This window comes from Nothobranchius furzeri, chromosome 13 (genome assembly GCF_043380555.1).
Source record: "Nothobranchius furzeri strain GRZ-AD chromosome 13, NfurGRZ-RIMD1, whole genome shotgun sequence".
In the NCBI taxonomy this organism is placed as follows: domain Eukaryota; kingdom Metazoa; phylum Chordata; class Actinopteri; order Cyprinodontiformes; family Nothobranchiidae; genus Nothobranchius; species Nothobranchius furzeri.
The window spans coordinates 40,635,726-40,659,502 of NC_091753.1; the positions used below are offsets into that span (position 1 = coordinate 40,635,726).

Below are 23,777 nucleotides of genomic sequence, written 5' to 3' on the forward strand. Positions count from 1 at the left end.
TGAGCTTTTGAAGTGTTTCCATCTGCATTTCCATTTCTTTAAATCATAAAATAGTTTAAAATGTCTTTAGTCTTTCCTTTAGTTGAACTCAAAGATAATCTACTCAGCTTCTCAAATGTGCAGATGGAGGTTTTTAAAACTGAACAAACAAAAAATAAAATTTTAAAAGATTTTCATTGACACAATGTTGCTCTGTTCAATGTTCAAGACAAATGAAGAGAAAAACAGGCAAAAATGAGCGCTATGTAGAGTCGGAATACATCACTGCAAAACAAAAGAACGTAAAATCTAAAACTTGAATTGCATAATTACTCATTTAAGATCATTAACTTGTGTAATTTATGTCACATGCTTCTGAAAAGTAGGGAAATTCCAAGGAATAACTCCTGATAAAAACAGTTTTTGGCGATTCTTGGCTTGAAAATACCCCCAGATACCGCAGCAATCACTAAATAGAATCAGGTCATTGTTACCGTTATGATTTCTTTCTTATTTATTGTAGAAACACTCGTGAGCATGTGCTTCTCAGTCACTGCCTAGTAGCGCTCTCCATGGTGCTGAAAATGCAGCTCAGCCTTTGAGAGTGACTGACATTGAATCAAACAGCACAATGGATTGAACTTGACCTAAATTCCAGTTTTTGAAGTGAGTATCTGCTACAACTTTGACTCTTCAGCTCATTTTTATCTGTAATACCCTCTCATAATCTTAAACATCATAATTTTGTTGATTTTTTGGGGGTGGAGTGAAGAGGGGGTGTTCCTGTGCATTTCTTTCTTTGCACTTGAAATCCGGCACAAGTCAATCATTTAACATTAATCTCCCCATCCCTTTGACATCGCCTCACACAGAAAATCCACATTTATCCAATCACCTTTGCACCTGAAAACCTTTCCCCGTCCAGTCAGCCACATCCAGTCTGCAACACTGCACTCTAGCCTGATTCCCTGATCTCCGCTTTGACCCCACACCCACACTTGTATAAAAACAGGAAATTCAGACATCGGTTTCCCACAGCAGTGTGATTATAAGTGGATGGACACTGTGTGTTAAATGTGAAAGGAGAATATGTATCTTTAATGCTCGGTCTCTGGCCAACAAACCCCAGTGAAAAAAAAAAACAATGCCTGTCTGCAAAGAGGCAGGAAAAAAACAAAGTGAGTGTTAGTATCTGGAAGAGGAATGAGTGAAAGATTAAAGCATGATGAGAGCCTGTAAGAAAAAAAGAGTGACTTTTACAAGATCAGTGCATGAAGGCAAGAGCTCATTTCAGTTTGACACCTTAATCCCCTCTATTTGCTTTTGAAGCTTTTCTTACAAGATTCACTTTATTTATGTAATTTTAAATTATATCCTATCATTTTATTTTAAAATAATCTTCATAGCAAGCATTTTATTATAGTTTTTCCTTGTATACACACTAGAAAATTCTCACATATCTATGTCACTGTGTGAATTAGCCTTCATGGCCACGCCCATCTGGGCTCGCACCTGCCCACTGGAAGGCTTTTTGAAAAAATCGATGCAGCAAGGAGAGAGAGAGTGTTTTGGTGATAGTGGCTTTGCAACATGGCTGAACATGTTCTGTTAGCCAACCAGAAGTGAGGTGTGTGCACATAATTAAAAAAATAATCTGGTCTTCCATTAGCCAAAAATAACACACGTCACCCCTCTGTTCATTGAGCTCCATGGCTAGCGCTAGCAGCATGCATCAAATTCAAATTGCTAACACTAGCATACAAAGTCAGAGATGGTACAGCTCCCATCTGCCTGAATCCTCTTGCAAGGGCTTACGTCTCGGCCCGGCCGCTCCGGTCATCACAGGATTGTCGGCTAGCAGTGCCTACTCCACGCTCAGGACAATCCAGACTCTTCTTATGCATCGTTCCACAAATGTGGAATGACCTACCAAGCACTACCAGAACAGGGGCTTCCTTTTCGACTTTCAAGAAACTCCTGAAGACCCTGCTCTTCAGAGAGCATCTTCTAAACTAGCACCCTCCCTGCACCCGTCCCCCTCTCTACTGTCCACTCCTTGTTCCCTCCTCTCCATGATTCATCAGGCTGCTTCACTGCCAACTACAACTGACTGGAAATTGTGTGTTGTTGTTATTGTTGCTGTTAGCCTCAAGGGCAACATGCCGTTTATAACTTGTAAGTCACTTTGGACAAAAGCGTCTGCTAAATACATAAACATAAACATAAACATAGAGCAATCCTGCTGTTTTTAGCTCACATCTGCACCTGCAAACCACAGCATCTCAGAACAGGATCATCATAACTTATTTTTTAATGACCCTTAAAAAATTTGCACTTGGCCAGCAAATTGTTTCTAGAAAAAAAAATCATGATGCCATTTTGTCTTTCGATGGTGTCTTTTCACTTCCATCAATGAATGAGAAGGTTTCTTCTTCCAGCATGAAGAGCATTACATAGATAAGGCTAATCCAGGCATTGTTGACACAAATCTGGAAAAGGAATGAATTAAGCATCAATGTCTGAGACGAAGCTTCTCTGGCTCGGGGCAGAGCATCTTCTTCTGGCCCCCAGCCAAGCTGAGCTCAGCACTTCTTTACACCTAAGCCCCACCCCCACCATCCCCAATCCCAGCAAACACACACAGGAGAGCACAGATCTTAAAGGATGCCTCAATTTCCCTCTTAAGATTGGGTTAGGGAGGTGCTTTTATCCTCTCTCTAAAGGAATATATTTGTTGGTGCATTTTCTTTTAGGGCAACTCTTCCGTTCCACAGCAGCTTTGCTTCATAGTGAACATGTGTGGTGTCTAGCAACAGATTTTTTTTCTAGAGCGAATCCAGAGTGAGATGTTCAGGACATACAGTGATGTTTCTCCACCACAAAGTGCATCATCAGAAATCGTCGTCGTCGTCATCGTCTTCCTCTGCTTATCCGGGTCCGGGTCGCGGGGAAAGCATCCCAACTAGGGAGCTCCAGACCGTCCTCTCCCCGGCCTTCTCCACCAGCTCCTCCGGCAGGACCCCAAGGCGTTCTCGGACCAGATTGGAGATGTAACCTCTCCAACGTGTCCTGGGTCGACCCGGGGGCCTCCTGCCGGCAGGACATGCCCAAAACACCTCCCCAGGGAGGCATCCAGGAGGCATCCTGACCAGATGCCCAAACCACTTTCAACTGGCTCCTTTAGATCCGGAGGAGCAGCGGTTCTACTCCGAGTCCCTCCCGAATGTCCGAGCTCCTCACCCTATCTCTAAGGCTGAGCCTGGCCACCCTACCGAGGAAACTCATTTCGGCCGTTTGTATCTGCAATCTCGTTCTTTCGGTCATTACCCATAGCTCATGACCATAGGTGAGGATTGGGATGTAGATCAACCGGTAAATCGAGAGCCTGGCTTTCTGGCTCAGCTCCCTCTTCACCATTGGGATGTAGATCAACCGGTAAATCGAGAGCCTGGCTTTCTGGCTCAGCTCCCTCTTCACCACGACAGATCAGCTCAGCGTCCACATCACTGCAGATGCTGAACCAATCCACCTGTGGATCTCCCGATCCCTCCTACCCTCACTCGTGAACAAGACCCCGAGATACTTAAACTCCTCCACTTGAGGTAGGACCTCTCACCCGACCCGGAGTTGGCAAGCCACCCTTTTCCGGTCGAGAGCAATGGTCACAGATTTGGAGGTGCTGATCCTCATCCCAGCCGCTTCACACTCGGCCGTGAACCTACCCAGCAAGAGTTGAAGGTCAGAGCTGGATGAAGCTAGGAGGACCACATCATCCGCAAAAAGCAGAGACGAGATTCTCCTGCCACCAAACTCGACACACTCCACACCACGGCTGCGCCTGGAAATTCTGTCCATAAAGGTAATGAACAGAACCGGTGACAAAGGGCAGCCCTGGTGGAGTCCAACCCTCACCGGGAACAGGTCCGACTTACTACCGGCTATACGGACCAAACTCACGCTCCTCTGGTAAAGCGACTGAATGGCCCCTTAACAGAAAGCCACCCACCCCATACTCCTGGAGCGTCCCCCGCAGGGTGCCCCTGGGGACACGGTCATAAGCCTTCTCCAAATCCACAAAACACATGTGGATTGGTTGGGCAAACTCCCATGCCCCCTCCATCACCCTTGCAAGGGTATAGAGCTGGTCCACAGTTCCACGGCCAGGACGAAAACCACATTGCTCCTCCTCAATCTGAGATTCAACTATCGATCGGACTCTCCTCTCCAGTACCTTGGAGTAGACCTTTCCAGGGAGGCTGAGGAGGGTGATCCCCCTATAGTTGGAACACACCCTCAGGTCACCCTTCTTAAAGATGGGGACCACCACCCCGGTCTGCCATTCCACAGGAACTGCCCCCAATGACCACGCAATGTTGCAGAGACATGTCAACCATGACAGCCCTACAACATCCATAGTCTTGAGATACCCAGGACGAACCTCATCCGCCCCCGGTGCTCCGCCGCTGTGTAGTTGTTTGACTACCTCAGCAACTTCTGCCCCCAAGATTGGACAGTCCATCCCCAGGTTTCCCGGCTCTGGTTCCTCCTCGGAATGCGCATAGGTGAGATTGAGGAGCTCCTCAAAGTATTCCTTCCACCGTCTGACTATAGCCCCAGTTTACGTCAGCAGCTCCCCATCCCCACTGTAAACAGTGTGAGCGAGTTGCTGCCTTCCCCTCCCGAGGCGCTGGACAGTTTGCCAGAACCTCTTTGGAGCCGATCGATAGTCTTTCTCCATGGCCTCACCAAACTCCTCCCACGCCCGAGATTTTTCCTCGGCAACTGCCACTGCTGCACCCCGCTTGTCTATCCGGTACCTGTCTGCTGCCTCTGGAGACCCACAGACCAGCCTTGCCCTGTAGGCCTCCTTCTTCAGCCTGATGGCTCCCCGAACCTCTGGTGTCCACCAGCGAGTACGGGGGTTGCCACCACGACTGGCACCGGCCATCTTTCGACCACAGCTAGCAACAGTCGCCTTAACAATCACAGAGTGGAACAAGGCCCACTCGGAGTCAATGTCCCCCACTCTCGGGACGTGGTCAAAGCTCTGCTGGAGGTGGGAGTTGAAGACCGTCTTGACAGGTCCTTCTGCCAGGCGTTCCCAGCAGACCCTTGTAGCTGAATATAGTTGGTATATTCTTACACTTTATTAAGGTCCAGAGATTAATCTTTGGACCGGGCACTTAGAATCAGAAGAGGTTGTTTTTACCACAGGGAATTTTATTCAAACACCTTGTATCGAGTTAGAGACAAGAAAAGAGAGATACACCCTCACTATGCGTTTGGGTCTGCTAGGTCTATGCGGCATCTTCCCCTGCCATCTGATCCAACTCACAACCAGGTGGTGATCAGTTGATAGCTCCGCTCCCCTCTTCACTTGAGTGTCCAAAACATACGGCCGCAGGTCAGATGATACGACTACAAAGTCTATCATTGACCTGCAACCTAGGCTGCCCTGGTACCAAGTGTACTGATTAGCATCCTTATGTTTGAACATGGTGTTCGTTATGGCCAAACTGTGGCTTGCACAGAAGTCCAAAAACGAAACACCACTCGAGTTCAGATCAGGCGGGCCGTTCGTCCCAGTCACACCTCTCCAGGTCAAGCTGTCATTGCCCATGTGAGCATTGAAGTCCCCCAGCAGGACAATGGAGTCCCCTGATGGAGCACTATCTAGGACTCGTCCCAGGGACTCCAAAAAGGTTGGGTACTCTGAACTGATATTTGGCCCATAAGCACAAACAACAGTCAGGACCCGTTTCCCGACCTGAAGGCGCAGGGAAGCTACCCTCTCGTCCCCCGAGGTAAACCCCAACACACAGGCAGAGAGTCTTGGGGCTAACAAAAAGCCAACCCCAGCCCTCCACCTCTCACCCGGAGCAACTCCAGCAAAGGAGAGTGTCCAACCCCTCTCAAGGACTTGGGTTCCAGAGCCAATGCTATGTGTCGAGGTGAGTCTGATTATATCTAGCCGGTACCGCTCAACCTCTGCCACAAGCTCCTGCTCCTTCCCTGCCAGCGAGGTGACATTCCATGTCCCAAAAACCAGTTTTCTTGTCTGGGGATCGGACCGCCAAGGCTCCCGCCTTGGTCTGCCACCCGATCCACATTGCACCGGACCCTTCATGTTCCTCCTGCGGGTGGTGGGTCCACAGTTGGATGAGCCCATGTATCTGGTTCGGGCTGGGCCCGGCCGGGCACCATGGGCAAAAGCCCGGCCAACAGGTGCTTGCTCACGGGCCCCAACCCCAGGCCTGGCTCTAGGGTGGGACCCCGGTAACCCTCCGGGCCGGGTACTCCGACTCTTTGACTTTACCTCCGTGAAAGATCCTGTGAACCGTTCTTTGTCTCACCCTTCACCTAAGACCAATTTGTCATGGGAGACCCTACCAGGGGCACAAAGTGCCCCAGACAACATAGCTCCTAGGATCATTAGGGCACTCAAACTCTTCCACCACGATAAGGTGACAGTTCAGAAATCATTGTTGGATACTTTTGCCACTGTTTAGATGCATTTTAGCAGGTTGAATTCTGCAGAAGTGCTATTATATGTGTATATTTATATGGAAAAGGAACTTATTTGCATTGCCATTCCTAGTTAGTACTGAAGCTTTTTATCAAACTTTATTGATTAAATAAAACCGAACTTTAAATATTTCTTCTAAAAATGTCTTTTAAACATTGTCTAAAACAAGCTTATATATTTATATCAGAAATGCAACCAAATTTGACAAATAAGCTGTTTATTTAATTTAGAATAAGTAAAAATCATCACCATCTTTATCTATAAGACATAAAGAAACACTGCCATCAGCTTCTGGAGGTTGCTGTGCCCTGCTGTGGGCCAGATCCGACCCAGGTTTCAGCTACTCCATGTTATTGTTGTTTTTTTATTGAGTTATTTCCAAATCCCACTCTCTTTGATAGCAGGAAAAAGGCATCTCACCAGGCTACATTTCAGAATTCACCAAAGTGTCTCACACCAATAAAGCTCGAGATTGTTCAGTTTGCCATTACAGTAGTGAAGCTGTATTGATTCAATGCTGAAGATGTGATTCAAGTGGAAACCTCAGAAAAAGTAGTCAAGGGCTTGAAGGGCTGAAGGGCAGCACTAATCTGCTTATTGGAAAATGAAAAGGCACTAAAATGTTCGTCTATTTGTCTAGAATTTATTTTATTAGAGTCCAGCAGTGAGTTTTTATTTGGTGTTTAAGGGATAATCATGGCAGTGTGAAAATGTTGTCTCTAACGCTGTCTTCATCTCTGTCATCCCAACAGTCAACAGTGAGGATGTTGTCTCTACTCGGCTGTACTTTGTGAACGCCTCCCTGCAGCGAGTGACCTTCTCCAGCTCGGTGGGGGTGTCCCTGCCCTGCCCTGCGGGCGGCGCCCCCCATGCCGCCCTGCGCTGGTACCTGGCTGCCGGAGACGACATTTACGATGTGCCCCATATCCGCCACGTGCATGCCAACGGTACCCTTCAGCTCTACCCTTTCTCCCCGTCTGCCTATAACAGCATCATCCACGACAACGAGTACTTCTGCACTGCTGAGAATCAAGCAGGCAAGATTCGAAGCCCCAGCATCCACGTTAAAGCAGGTGAGGGACTGGATTAGATGTAACCTAAGCTGTAACCAAAGAGGCTCATTTTATGTTAGAACAAGCTTGTTTTGAAATTCTAACTGGCATTCAGCTTATTGTTGGAACTTTATACTATTTATTTCTATCAAACTGGATAAGATGACACAAAGTGTTGTTTATTTGTTTAAGGTGGGATGGCTCAGTTCATTTAACGGTCAAAATGAGCTGCACAAAAGTTCAATGTTTCATGTTTCAAATACCAACAAACTAGTCTCAAACTAAACTGGTTCATTAACGTTAATTTTCCATTATTTTCAAATAATTGAGTAACATTTATTTACACATTTATAATATTTATACAGTATTTATTTCTACTTTACTTTACATTTTGATTCGTGCTACTTCTTTAAATCAGCCTAGAAATGCATTTTTTTTAAATTGACTTCTTTCCATTTCGAACAGCCACAATCTTCATTGCACTAATTTGATTTTACCCTCAATTTCCTGTGAAATAGCTATAGAGCTGCTGCTTTACTTCATGTCTTTAAGTAAACCCTAACCCTAACCCTAACTATGGAAGCTTCCTATTCAGATGAGTTCAGTTTGCTCTGATTTGTCAGCACCATTAGTCAAAATGCCAAAATTCTGAATCAGGCATGCAAGAATAAAAATTTTAGAGAACAATTTGTATAACAACATCTACGCATGAAAGATTAACTACACTTTTTAAGAAGCACTTGAACCAAGCCGTAGTTATGGTCTTCATTAGGGTTCTTTGTGGTGGTAAAAGCTAAATCAGCTAATATTGTTGATTAGTCTTCAAAAGTTCTTTTACAGTAGATAATAATTTCATCACCTGCTCAGTAAGGCTCATTTTCCATATCTAAATGAGGTCAGCTAAATTGTACTTTGAACCAGTAACTCTCAGTGGACTTCAGTTATCTTAAAGCTCCATGTTGTGACCCTGAACGTTAAAAAATCCTCCACAGGGCAGACGCACCACCACAAAAACAGTTGGTTGGGTGACCTGTCTGCACTCCTTGCCAAGGTCAAAGCTGGAGTGAAGTGACAAACACACCGAGGGAAGGTGTTACCGCTCTCTTTCCACACACAGAAAAATCAAAAACACACGACCTCTTGTGGGAAACACACCGGATACAGGTGTATACAACAGAGATGAGCACATTTATATTCACATCCACATGAACCCAAACACCAAGGACACACTCGTTTTTGCACACACACACACACACACACACACACACACACACTCACACGCACGCACGCACGCACGCACACACACACACACACACACACACACACACACACACACACACACACACACAACAGGCTGTGCAAAGCTCATGCCGGCAAGCAAGTCTACCAGTCTCTCCATCTGTCCATGGACTGGAAAGTCCCCAAACCACACACACACACACACACACACGTGCACGCACGCACACACACACACACACACACACACACACACACACACACACACACACACACACACACACACACACACACACACACACACACACACACACACACACACACACACACACGGACCTTTCCTCACAACGTTTGGCTGCCAGCTCTTTGTCAGGTTGTTTGGCAGAAAGAAGTGGGCTACAGAATACAAAGATGTGAGAGAAAAAAAGTTGAGATTTTTAGGTTTTGGTTAAAACCAGACAGAAACAGACACTTTGATTGTAATCAGATGAGAAGACGAATATCTTCCTCATGTATGTTAAAATGACTTCTAAATTTCATCTGGAACCTCCTCCCCACACAAACATACCCATATGGCCAGTGCAGTCCCCAGAGGAAGGCAGTCCCTCCAGCGTCAGAGCGACCTTCTAGATAGCCCCAGTGTTGCGATGACCTTCCCTTCCAAATAATTACGACAATTAATCAATTAAATGCTGAGGCAACCACAACTCTACAGCTTTATAACCAGGGCTTACGTGCATGTGTGTGCACCTCATTACCTCCAGAGCCCAACGCAGCACAAAGACTCACTTTCATTCTTGCACACTTACCCAAAAAAAAAAAATGTCTGCGGTTGCCACTGGCAACAGAGGCACGAGCACCAGGGTGTGGCATGCCCCATCTCAGGTGGTGCAGGAGAATGATGACAGCTGACAAATGGCGTTGAGACACCCTCCTCAAAAATGTGCGCCCCATTGCCATCCATGCTCCTTTTCTTCCCCATCCCTCTCGTTTCTACTTAACCTCCTCATTATTTCTTCACCCATTCCCTCCTTCCCAGTCTCTCCCATGCTTACTGATAGTGATCCAGTAATAGCACCAACACCTATCTGAATAAATCCAATTTTATAAAAATCACTTGGTGGGCTAATTGTTTTTCTCTATGTTTTTTGTTGACCTCACTCTGCAAATATCCTCATTTTAGTGCATTTTAACGCAAACTAAATTAACTTCTGCCCACCTGAGTTATGTTTTATTATAAGAAAATATTTGAAACACTTCTATTGGTCTTAGGAGCAAATACAGATCAGTACTTATGGAATAAGAACCTGTAACTGGGTCTAGTTAAAAGGTTAATTTCTGCTTAATCACAATCCTAATATTGTCACAGTGGTTCAAGATGATTTATTTACCTTCACACAATTGCAAATTATGCGTCACATGGTTGTTCCTGCAGATAATTAACAAATGTGAACAAAATTTTGGGTAAAATATAATAAAAAATAAATAAATAACAATGCTCACGTGAATAACTTCAATCTGACTAAAATGATAAAAAATAATAATTCTATGACATTTTACCGATGAAAGTCAGACATTGCTTTTCAACCATTTCAACCACTAAAATAATAAACTCATGGAACAGGCCTGGACATAAATAATGGTACACCTAGAAAAGACCAAAGGGACATGTTAATTTAAGGTATGTACACTGATTAGCATCACAGGTGTCTGCAATCTTGTAATAAGTCAGTGGGACTATATATAGGACTCCAGGAAGTCACTGTGTTGTTTGGTGGCGTGGTGTGTACCACACTCAACATAGACCAGAGGGAGCGAAGGAAAGAGTTGTCTCAGGAGATTAGAAAGAAAATTATAGATAAGCATGTTAAAGGTATAAGGTATAAGACCATCTCTAAGCAGCTAGATGTTCCTGTGTCTCAGTGGAGGGCAGTCAGGGCCAGCAAAGCCTTCTCTGCTGGCCTAAACATACTCAAAAGCATAAATGTATTTTTTTCCTTTGGTAAATATTTTTAAATAAAAAAAAATGTTTACTGGTCTATTTTCTTTATATCCTATTATACCCACTTGGCCGCACTGCTTCCAGTGTTAAAGTACCAAGGCTGGGTGTTATCCAATCAGATTTAAGCTAGCTTGTGTTTTCAGGCAGATTAAGTCTGCTCTAGGCCTTCAGAATGAATCGAGAAGCCCACTGTCCGCTGTAAGTGAACAGAGACAATCTAGTTGCGATAGCCAATCAGCTCACGAGTCAGCTTGGCCCGGGCCAGCTAGCTGGCCTCACGTAAAAGTTGACATGAACACATCCTGTGATTGGATAAGCAGTAGTTAGAACTTTTCTAGCAGCATTAAGCAAAATATCAAAACTAAACACGGACATTTGTATCTATAGGCAGTTATCGGTGTATTTTTGAACACATGATGGCTGAAAGAGGAGAAGAGAAGGACTTGGTTGCAGATTTACTTGCCACACCATTTTGAAGACGGACCTTTCAAGAAAAAATGGATCTTGTGAGAACAGGTCGTCCGACTCCAATGCTAGCTGGCTTGTCCCAGCAGGGGAAAGGATTTGTTCGTCATTTTCAGGCAAGCAACTATGAACGGTACCCACGGCTAACAGCTTCAGAGAACCGCTGCAGGTTATTCTGCTGGGAATGCCTGTTGCTCGCATCAGATGGATTTGGTAGCATTAAAGCGCGTTAAAACGTACGCCAGAAACACGACCGGACAGACACGACTATCAGCATTAGCCTCCATGTCCATAGAAAAGGATCCACTCATGGACCTGAAGCGCACAGATAAACTGTACAGAGCCATTGAGGGTTTCCTGAGGAAAGAAAGAAGGATGGATTTTATTTTCAAATGAGCAGGAGAGGAGGAGATCCATGCTGGACATTTATGTTGGTGAGTAGAAACATTTTATTAGTATTTTTTTATGTTTTGCCATTTTATTTTGTTAATAATCAATAAATGGTAACGAAATAAAATATCTAACTGAAATTATTCTGTGTTCTGTTTCTATGCAATTTATATTGTGTATGACGTGGTGTAAGCTGCTGCGCCAACATTGTTTTGCTGTGCCATTTTCTCCAAAACAGTTGTAAATAATGTGTTTGCTTTACTTATTTATTTTATTGACTCATCTCTTAAACCCGTCTTTCATTTTTGAGATTTGACAGTATCTGTGGTCTTAGTTTCCTACTCTCAATTGGGAATGCGAGTTTGATTTTAAAGGCTCCGGAAATTACTTGTCTTGACCAGCCACTGGTGTGTGTGTGTGTGTGTGTGTGTGTGTGTGTGTGTGTGTGTGTGTGTGTGTGTGTGTGTGTGTGTGTGTGTGTGTGTGTGAGAATGGTTTCTTCAGCTGTGATGTCCTATTGATGGTATTTTAAGGTGTATTAAATTAGATTGGAATGAATAGGAAATCACTGAAGGCCCAGGGGTGGAACGCACCGCCCGCCACTGCTGTGTCTACAGTTCCACATATTATTCAGAAATTTCAGATCCATGGGACTGTAGCCAACCTCTCTGGACATGGCTGCAGGAGGGAAATTAATGACAAATCACCGAGACAGATAATTCAAATGGTAACAAAAGAGCCCAGAAAAAACTTCTAAAGAGATCCAAGGTGAACTTCAAGCTCAAGGAACATCAGTGTCAGATCGCACCAGCCGTCGTTGTTTGAGCCAAAGTGAACTACATGGGTGATGACCAAGGAGGACACCATTGTTGAAAACAAATCATAAAAAAGTCAGACTGGAATATGCCAAACTACATGTTAACAAGCCACTGAGCTTCTGGGAGAATGGCATATGGACAGATGAGACAAAAATGGAACTTTTTACCAAGGTACATCAGCTCTATGCCCACAGACAGAAAAATGAAACAAATCAAGAACAGAACACTGTCCCTACTGTAAAACATGGAGGAGGCTGTGTTATGTTCTGGACTGCTTTGCCACACTGCCTGATACAGGGTGTCTTTAATCTGTGCAGCATACAATGAAATCTCAAGACTATCAAGAGATTCTAGAGAGAAATGTGCTGGCCAGTGTCAGAAAGCTTGGTTTCAGTCGCAGGTCATGGGTCTTGCAACATGACAATAACCCAAAGCACACAGCTAAAACACCCAAGAATGGCCTTCTATGAGCCATGACTTCAGTCCTATTGAGCATCTGTGGAAGCAGCTGATACACACCATCTGGATATGGAGCCTTTCAAACCTGAGACAACTGGAGCAGTTTGCTCATGAGGAGTGGGCCAAAATACCTGCTGTGAGGTGCAGAAGTGTCATTGACAGTTACAGCAATCATTTGATTGTATCAAAAGGTTGTGGATACTCTTATTTTTATTCAGGCATGAGTTTTTTTTAAATAACTTCACTGAAGCATGATGGAAAGCAACGTCTGACTCTCATATGTTACATTTAATCAATTCAATTCAAAAATACTTCATTAATCCCAGAGGGAAATTGATTGCTGTAGTAGCTCATAATAATAATAATAATAAAGTCATCAAATAGTTATTGTATATTACAATGGCTGTTGGCAGGAAGGATCTCCAGTAGTGGTCAGTGTTGCAGTGAAATTGAAGAAGCCTCTGACTGAAGACACTCTTCCATTGTCAGACAGTCTTGTGAAGAGAATGCACAGGGTTGTCCATAATTTTCTTGATTCTCTGGAGAATCCTTCTTTGCATTATCTCCTCCAGTGGTTCCACAGTCGACCCCAGAACAGAACCAGCCTTTTTTATTAGGCTGTTGAGCCTTTTCAGGTCCCTGCTTCTGATGCTACTACCCCAACAGACGATGGCTGAAGAGATTACACTCTCAACAATGTACTTGTAGAAGATGTGCAGCATCTTGCTACAGACATTGAAGGACCTAAGCATCCTCTAGAAGTGCAGTCTGCTGTGTCTCTTCTTGTAAACGGCATCGCTGTTCTTTCTCCAGTCCAGTCTGTTGTCCAGGTGAACTCCAAGGTATTTGTGTTCCTCAGCCACCCTTCTTCTCCCATGATGGAAACAGTGTTTGACTCCACCCTGTTTCTTCTGAAGTCTAAAATCATCTCCTTTGTTTTGTTCACATTCAAGGTCAGATGATTGTTTCCACACCATGCCACAAAGCGCTCCACCAGCTCTCTGTACTCAGCTTCCTGTCCATCTCTGATACACCCGACAACTGCAGAGTCATCTGAGTATTTCTGTAGATGACAGGTCACTGATTTGTACTGGAAGTCTGAGGTGTACAGGGTGAAAAGGTATGGTGATAGTACAGTCCCCTGTGGTGCTCCAATGTTACTGATCGCCTGGTTTGATGCGCAGTTCTTCAGCCTCACAAACTGTGGTCTGTTTGTCAGGTAGTCTTTAATCCAGGCGATAGTTGAGGTCCCCACCTGTGTCTTCTGGAGTTTCTGGCAAAGTACATCAGGCTGAATTGTGTTAAATGCACTGGAGAAATCAAAGAACATGACTCTCACAGTGCTGCCTGCTTTGTCCAGATGACAGTGGATTGGTTGAAGCAGCTGGATGATGGCATCTTCAACTCCAACTCCATGGCGATAAGCAAACTGCAGTGGGTCCTGATAGGTTCTAGTTTGCTTATTCAGGTGGACCAACAGGAGTCTCTCCAGGACCTTCATGATGTGGGATGTCAGGGCAACCAGTCTGTAGTCGTCATTGACTGATGGGCAAGTTTTCCTTGGAACTGGAACAAGGCAGGATGTCTTCCACAGGACTGGAACCTTCTCCTGGGCCAGGCTGAGGTTGAAGAGGTGCTGCAGAATCCCACAGAGCTGCTTTGCACAGGCCTTCAGTACTCCGGGGCTGACACCATCTGGACCTGCAGCCTTGTTCCTGTTCAGTCTCTCCAGCTGCCTCTTCTCCTGACTTCTAGAGACAGATAGGTGGGAGGGGGGTGTAAATGGGGCAGCAGCATCTCCTGACTTGGTTGAAGACAGATTTATAGAACCAGAAGAGTTCATGACCGCGTTAGAGCAAAAGAGCTGGCATGTAACAGGAAAATGTTGGATCAGAGGAGGATGGGATTGGCTGGGGACAGGCAAGGAGGATGCTGGGTTTGTTCCTGACCTGAACCTATTGAAGAACTTGTTTAGTTCATTGGCTGTGTCCAGGCTGCCATCTGTGCAGTCCTTCCTCTGCTTGAAGCCTGTGATCTTCTTCATCCCTGACCAGACATCTCTGATATTGTCCCTCTGTAGTTTGTTCTCCAGCTTCTTCCTGTATGCCTCCTTGCTGTCTCTGATCTTGATCTTCAGTTGCTTCTGTAGACTTCTCAATAATTCCCTGTCTCTGTCATGAACAGAACTCAGAAGACCCGTAATGATGCCAAACACAGTAAAAATATATTTAAAAAAGTATTTTATTTATTGTGGAGTTATCAGGTGGGCGAGGCTGGAGACAGAGTAGGAGAGGAGGCGAGGGTCAAAACCAGATAGATCCGTGAATGCTACAATGAGCAGGCAGGAGGTAGAATCCAGAGAATGGGCTGAGGTCGAGAATCCAGGTAGTCAGAGGCAGAGAAAACAATCCAGGCAGGAAGCAGGCACTTGGGTTGGTCAAGGAACAGAAACAAGGTCAGGATCTACGGTACAGGCAGAGGTTGGAGTGCTGGAGAATTTACGGATGCAAAGTCTTCAATACTCTGGCCCAGACTTGGTAACTGAATGGATCTTTTATAGCAGGGGAAGCAGGTGTGTGAGATGAGCTGAGGAGTCAGGAGCAGGTGAAGTGGATGAAGCTGATGACAGGAACAGGTGAAATGAATGGAGTTGATGGTGGTTGCCAGGGAAACAGGGCTTGTCAGGAGCTTGGTGAGGGGACCAGGTGAGCTGAATGAAGGCTGAAAAATGAGAGTCATGACAGTCTCCCTCCTTGAAGACTCTTTTTTTCCTCATTTAGCAGATTCTTCAGTTCACTGGTGATCCAGGGTTTGTTATTAGCGAAGCATCTCACTGTTCTGGTGGGTATGATGGTGTCCACACATAAGTTTACATAGTCAGTGACACATCCAGTCATGGCATTGATGTCCTCTTCATATCCTTGGCAGAGAGTTATCCAATCCGTGGTCTCAAAACAATCCTGCAGGGCTTCTTCAGTGTCTTGTGACCATTTTCTCACAGTTCTTGTCACAGGTTGCCTCTGAACAAGTGGTTTGTATTCTGAGCAGAGAAGAACAAGATTGTGATCTGATTGTCCCAGAGGAGGTCTTGTTTTGGACATGTATGCATTCTTTACATTTGCATAACACAAATCCAATGTCTTGTTTTCTCTGGTGGAGCAGCTGACAAACTGTTGAAATGTTGGAAGTGTAGCAGAGAGTGAGGCATGATTAAAATCACCAGATATAGCCACAAATGCATTGGGGTGCTGGGTTTGTAGCTTAGCGACAACGGAACTGATGGCATCACATGCATTTTCAGCAATGGCTGAAGGTGGAATATAAACGGTTGCCAAGACAACACTGGTGAACTCTCTTGGCAAATAATATGGGCGACAACTTACTGCCAAGAGTTCAACATCTGGGCTGCAGAGACGACATTTCACTGAAACATGACATGGATGGCACCATCTGTTGTTGACAAGCACTGCCACCCCACCTCCTTTTCTTTTCCCGGTCCCCTTCAGATCTCTGTCTGCTCATACAGTCAGGAATCCTGGCAGAGAGACACTGGAATCGGGGATATGGTCCTGCAGCCACATCTCAGTGACTCACATAACACTGCATTTCCGAAACTCTGGCTGAGTCCTTGAAAGGGCTTGGAGTTCCTCCATCTTGTTGGCCAGTGACCTCACATTGCCTATTATAATTGATGGAAGAGATTGTTTGAATTTCCTCTTTCTCTGTCTCCGTTTTGCTCCCGCTCTGCATCCACGCTTCTTTCGTTTTAGCTCATTTGGGATTTGTGGCTTCAGTTGAGGTATTATTTCAGCCTTTCCAATGTCAATCAGCTGCTCCCGATTGTAAACCAGCTTGTTGCCATGGTTACGCATCATAACAAATGTTCAAAAAGTGAAAAAAGTGAAAAAATAGCAGTAAAAATCCTCTAAGCTTCACAGCACCATAATCAAATTTCTGTGACCCTTGTGGGTTTTCCTTTCATTGAACAAAGAGTACCAACAATTTTGTCCACGTCTGTATGAAATTCTGACCAAAAGGAATTACTTTCTGAACCTGAAATGATGCAATCAATTGTAGTTTTTGTCTTATTCACATATTAGCTCAATCTGGTCAGAGCTATTCTCTGTTTCTCCAAACCGAGGTCATTCAAAGTATTATCCATAACAGGTAAGATATTAATCAATCATAACCTTTCAGCAGAAAGCCGTCTCATAATATTTGATTTGCCATTTTAAGTATGCAGTTGTTGCATGTAGTTAGGATTAAAGGGTTTTTATGTTTCCATCTTTCATCACCTTTTATGACAAACATAATGAAATAAAAACGGGACACCTGTTCTGTCAGGTTCGTCTTACCTCCCTTTGGTTTAAACCAATCTTGTGCATACATGCCCTTTTTAATCTGCTCATCATTTTTACTACTGATACACAAAATTAGACTTCCTGACTGTTGCTTCTTTTCCTGATATGTTCCTTCAATAATGGAAGCTGGATCCTTCAACATCTCATGTGTTTCATTTTAACTCTTCTCCATCTTTCTTAGGTTTTTACATCTGGCTTCATAAATAAGTAAAAGCAGTATTTGGTTTCCCCTTCATTAATTATTGAAGCGACAGTGATACAAGACTCGCCTCCCAGTGCGCCCAGTAGCCCAGACCCGTGTTTTAGCTCGTTTCCAGGCAACCAGTGTGCTTATAGTCAGGCATCAGTAACATCCTAATAATTCTGCTGCGTATGCGATGAGGGGGAGTGCAATTTACACACAAATCAGTCTGACTGCATTTGAATCATGCTACAAGGCTTAAGAGGATGCATATGTTATCCCATATTCCCCTTTGTGTCCCGCAGATATTTGTTAAATGTGTGACAAATGATGCTCCTAACAGGAGAATCGTCCCTTCTTGGGATGCCTGCAAGGAGGTGGAAAGCTGATTTGGCAGATTTACACAAAGAAGGGAGGTTTATGCATTAGGAGCAGCTACAGATCTAAACCCGAGGTGACCTTGACTGGGTTTGAACTATGGCTCAATTGAAAAGTGATATCTGTCATCATTGACGGAAATCTTTACAAGCTGTCAAGATGATAGTAAACACTCTACGAGAGCCCCGGTGGGCAACTGGGATTTTTACACACTATTGACAGAAGGTAGCAGGGTCAGTCAGAGAGTAAATAAATGATTGAAAAGATTGGCTCAGTCACAACAAAGGGGGCTGCTTTGTCGACACGGGTTATTGATCAGCAGGAATAGGGCATCAATGAACATCTGAGGCTGTTTCAATAAAGAAATCAGAAGAAAAACCTGATTAGGGATTTGTTTTTTAGTTTTGATGTGATTAAAAATTGGATTTCATGTGAACTCTGGTTGTAAAGGAATGCATTGGAAAGTAATGTTTGTGTTGGTTCTAACAGAAATAATTCAAACATCTTTTCCAGTTAAAAATAAATAATGAATTCAACATCTTTGCATTTGTTGAAGGTCATCTTACAGATATGTAGGGTAAGATAATTCTGCTTTTTGAAGTTAAAGGGAAGTGGATGGTTATTTATTTATTCTGGGGGATGTTTGAAGGAGCAACAAAGCTCCTAAATCTAGAAAGAAAGTACGTCTAAACCTTAATTTATACTTCTCTGTCTGTGTTGGGACGGACACATGCAACGCAATTATGCGTCCTTTCGAGGGCTCTCCGACAGGCTCACGAGGACAGACGGAGAAGGAGTTAAGCTCTCTTTTCTAAAAATCTGACCGTCGAGATGAAGAATGCAAGCTCACGATTGGTCAGGACACCACTGTAATCTACAGCACCGCAATTACGCTCTCAAAAACATAAAGAGAGCCGAGGATATCTGGTGGTAGACACAGAGGCGCTTGAAGAATACCTCGCGGAAAAACTCTAAAAAAATAAACATTTTATCCCCCGTGACTGGAGGAGTGAAAAGATACGCAGAAAGCTTTTTATTTGTGGGCAGAAATGACGGGAAACGTGGGATTAGAGGTGGCGAGCGCATGAAGAGCTGGAGGAGGATGAGTGACAAATTTGTCCGTGTTAAAAAGTCTCTTATATACAAAAAATACACAATATAAACACATTATCTAGGACTGTATAAATGACAGGATACCGCAGAACAGCGCTCCGCCCTCTGCTGTCCTGGCAGGGAACTTCTTTGCAACACCCCCTAGGAGACAGAGAAGTATGAAGGCAAATTGTCTCTGTCCGTGCGTGTCTCTCCCTCGTGGAGCTGACAAAGAAGTATAAATTAGGCTTTAGACCTTGTTTTAACTGATATGCATATTTAAAGGGACACCTTGCAACTTTTTGATATTTTTAAATCATTTTCTTGAGGCCTTATGAGCTAAAATGACTTTTTACAGGGTTGATGAAATGTGACCAGAATACCGCACTTGCAATTGCAGAGTTGTTGGTCCGGTTGCTGTTGGACTTAGTAAAGTGGAGCTGACATACCCGCCGCTGCAGTCTATTTCCAGCACATTTCCTGAATGTTTTAGATCATCAACACAGCTCATTTGTTTAATTTAGTGATGAATCACTCCTGTAGACACTAATGAATGCTGAGGAGACATTTCATCTGTTAGATTAGGTGTTAAAAATACAAAAGTACAGTGAGGAAAATAGTTTCATTTTTGTTTGTTTTTTTTTACTAATGGACACTGGGGGGTGCTCAAAGCAAGCCAGAACTGCTTAATCACTCTTTAAAAACTGTAATTTTCCCCACTTATCTTATATATTTGGTTTCACTAGTACACTGGCCAGAAGGAGGTTCCAACATCAATAACCTTTGACTGGAATTGGTTGTTGACCAAAATGAAGTTGTAAACATTACACAAAAAAGAAAAACTACGATTTGTGGAAGAATCTTCAGCAATCTCAATAGAGACTGCTTTGTATTAAAGTGAATGGTCCGTGTATCGCTGTGTGTTTTTAAATCTATTCAAAACAAGTTTCCTTTCATTTTATGTGTTAGCATACCTTCTTTGTGTTTTTGCTTTATTCTATTGGCCTTGACTTTTGATTTAATTTAACCATCATAAAATTCAGCTCTGAAAAAGGCTATTAATTCGGTCCTTGGCCTAATGTTTTACACCTTCTATGTTTCTGGCAAGATTCACACATATGATGAAATGTAATTTCAACAGTTCTGACACTTTCTACCTAGTTTCTAGTCTTTTACAAGTCTGAACAGAAGAAAGGAAAGGTCAATCAGGTTATGAATGAAGTACAGCAGTGAAAACAATGGACAGAGTCAAACAAAGACTTAGAAGAAAAAAGCTTGAACTTTAAAGTGAAACACTCTCCAGTGTTTCTACAAGGACACTGGCTTTAGTTCCACTGGGTTCCAGTGACAGTAGCGGCTGGCATAAAGCATTATTAATGACCAAGGAAACTGGCCTTCAGGCTAGGCGTTAATTATATCACTGGAGAGCTGGGGGAGAAAACGAGCACTCGGAGGGTGGGGCCCCTCCTAGGGTTGTGTGTGCATGTGCGTTTAACATTGTTAAGCCATTACTGTCCTAATTTCTAAAGAGAGGCTTGGTTGATAGATTGCCAGAAACACTCCCCAATATCAGCCTGAGACCCAATATCTGATTTCAGTAATTGTGTTTTTCTCATCTTACTCTTGTCAAGTTGTCTCCCTTTTGTCCACGTCAAAGCTACTGGAGAAAAATCGTGTAGCCCCCCTTTAAACAAATGAGATCTAAACTGTGGGCAGAGCCCCACAGTTCAGCCTAGCTGGCATGACCTTGAACTACCTGTCTCTCCTTCATACCAAAATAATCTATTAATTTAGTTAATGAAAATGCGTGCTCTGATTCAGCAGTTCTCACTAATCCAAATGTGACAGAGTTAACTGGAGATATAATTTGGTTAGCCACAGGCTACTGTTTTCATCATTAAGCCTGTCTTAATCAGCATGCTCTCTATATGCTGGCACAGATTCATGGGCTAGTGCTCAGCATGCCATGTGCAGAGGGTGTGTTTTTGATGCCTGGCGCCTGTATGTGACAGTTCCATCGGCTAAGCGAGACCCTCCACTCCTTGCCGTCTCATAGCATCTGTGGCGCTGCGCTTTAAAAGGCCAGGGGCCCATCACTGTGCATCCCATTCAACGCAGCTCTAAGTCAGTCTCTCTTACAATCAAACTGTGCCTTTACATTTAAAGCAAGAAAGGGGTCTAATGCAGCTCAACTAAACACCAGAGAAAAGTGTCCTTTTGTTTACAAATGGACAAATGGACATCTGCAGTGTCTAGGTGACAAAGAGTTGTCATAAGAAAAACATTATTTTTGCTTTTCTTTGTCAAATCTTGCTTTAAAGGTCTGGGGATAGAAATAATGCAGGTTAAACATTAAAATGCACCAATCTCCTGCATTCGCTTCTGACAGAAAATAGATAGTGGACACCTAGGATTTGAAAATCCTCACAGCTCTACGTCCCACTGTGAATTAGCATTCATGGACTCACCCATCTTGACTTACAACGGAGAAGGCAGTTGTTGGTTTAGCATCCAGGACACAGCAGGGAATGTCTTGGCAAGTAGAAGCTAACTGTTAGCATTAGCAACTTCACCACAAGACCTAACTCCTCCAGGCTTGTGTTAATTGTGGAGATTAAACATCCATGTTGCAAGTCAGTGGTAGTGTTGCGTTGCTGTTATCGAATATGGATGTTGTTTGAAGCCAAAGGCATGATTACGTAGACACCCCATTGGACGCTGGAGAGCATTACAGCTTTTGCACCATATTGGTTGGGTCCCTCACTCTCTAAACCCAACTGGAGTAAACACAGGGTGAGCAACTATGACCCTATACCTGCCCACTTTTGAAAACCGATCACATGGGATTACTATTGACTTTTCAAGCCAACGTATTGGGATTTAGCATTTTCATAAATTTTTATTTATTTTAAGTAATTAAACTTAGGTTTTAATTTCCATGTTATGCCATGTGTCTGATTTTGTAATAAGCACAATAGAATTAGTTTTTTTATTTTTGTATTATTATTATTATTATTATTATTATTATTCTTTTTGTTGGGTAAGCGTCTTCCTCAGTAGAAATGAATGTACCAGGGGCAAATGGAGACCCATCTAAGATGGCGGTGAGTTATCACAGCAGCTCCAACTAGGAGCGCCAGTCCACTGGGCATCTGCATATATATGTCTGTGATGTAGGCTACTAATATGTCCGAGAAATGGTGCGCCAGTATATTTCTTCCCCTTGAAAACAACTTACAAGGCTTTCATTCCTACCAGATCACTGCAAATGTATTGATTAAACAAATAATCCACTACTTTAATGTGATTTTTATCACCACAGTTTGGCTTCTCATTGAGCTCACTTTCATTTTACAATTTACTTGTGCTAAAAAACAAATGGGCAAAATATTTTAAAAATGCAAAAAAAGTGATAATCCACATGAGTCATGCTTTTTGTACAAGAGAAACGAGAATTTGAGCATTAGCTTTTGTTTTGGTTGTTCTTCATGTTCAGATTGATGCTTCTGGGTTCAGAAAAAATGCCAATGCACATCTGCAATAGCAGCTGGAACCTAAATGTTATGCAGCTCATTTTATCAAAACAAGCATCCTGCAGAAGTGTTTTTGGGATGCAGATGCAACTTTTCTACTTTTTGTAATGGTTGAAATGTTTAGCTTTACTGGTTACTACTTTCATCAGCCAAAACAAAAATGTTGCAATGACACTTTTGTTGTTTGTTGTTTGATCTCCAGTGTTCAGGGAGCCCTACACAGTCCGTGTGGCCGACCAACGCTCCATGCGGGGAAATGTTGCCGTGTTCAAGTGCCTCATCCCGTCAGCCGTCCAGGAGTACGTCAGTGTGGTGTCCTGGGAGAAAGACACTGTTTCTATCGTCCCTGGTAGGACATTTACCTAGCAACAGTCATCACAGATTCACTGAATGTGTGTGTGTGTGTGTGTGTGGGGGGGGGCGCACACACACACACACACACACACACACACACACACACACACACACACACACACACACACACCTAAGGACAATTTAAACAGACCAATCAACCTAAGAGTCATGTTTTTGGACTGTGGGAGGAAGCCGGAGTACCCGGAGAGAACCCACACATGCACATGGAGAACATGCAAACTCCAAGAAAGATCCCAGGCTGGGAAGCGAACCCAGGGCCTTCTTGTTGCAAGGCAACAGCTCTACCCACTGCACCACTCTGGATAGAACACAAGACTTAAAAATGTATTTATATGTGTCACTTGAAAAGAGGGAAAATATTTGCAGTATGTGGAAGTATTTTCAAAATTATTCTGCAGAAACAATATCTGCAGCCACTCATATTGCCTGGTAATAATATGCCAGCTATCAGTGTTATTTGCATAAATAATGCATGCTTTGTCTGGGAGTGTGAATATTTAGGAGAAGAAATGACTAATGAGAGAAATGGTTTGGCCTCTTATGCTTAAGTGACTGATGTATTTCGCCTCTCATCAAAAGAGCTGCTGTGTCCTGAAAGCCACTCTGTTCGTTCTGTTGGATCCCATGTTAAAAAAAAACTCCAGTGTGTAAACATGATGTAGTAATATGAGTTTGAAAATGAGCCTACTGTGTGTGATAATATCTGTGCATTTACATGTGTATGTGTGTGTGTGTGTGTCCGTATGTGCACAGGTCTGTGTGGCGCAGCCTTAACATCTGCTCCGTTGAGCTACGGCAAATTGCAGGATGTCAGATGAGACTGTTTAGGTTTAGGTCAGATGATACATTTTGCTCCCTCTGCCCCTTTTCTCACTCTCTGTTTCAGAGTACTCCTTTCATCTCTCAACAGTGTGAACAACTGTGTGTACA

General features: G+C 43.6%; 1 protein-coding gene across 3 annotated transcripts in view; it reads left to right on the plus strand.

Annotated features, from left to right (window-relative positions):
* The window catches only part of dscaml1 (Down syndrome cell adhesion molecule like 1), a 152,528-nt gene that overhangs the window by 5,677 nt on the left and 123,074 nt on the right, over positions 1–23,777 (plus strand). For all 3 annotated transcript variants that reach the window (XR_008563776.2, XM_015951485.3, XM_015951486.3), the window contains exons 2-3: positions 7,258–7,578; positions 22,675–22,821. Coding sequence is in view for 2 of the 3 variants with exons in the window: in XM_015951485.3 (XP_015806971.1) it covers positions 7,258–7,578; positions 22,675–22,821 (468 nt within the window). In the remaining variant the exon portion in view is untranslated. The remainder of the gene's footprint in view (positions 1–7,257; positions 7,579–22,674; positions 22,822–23,777) is intronic.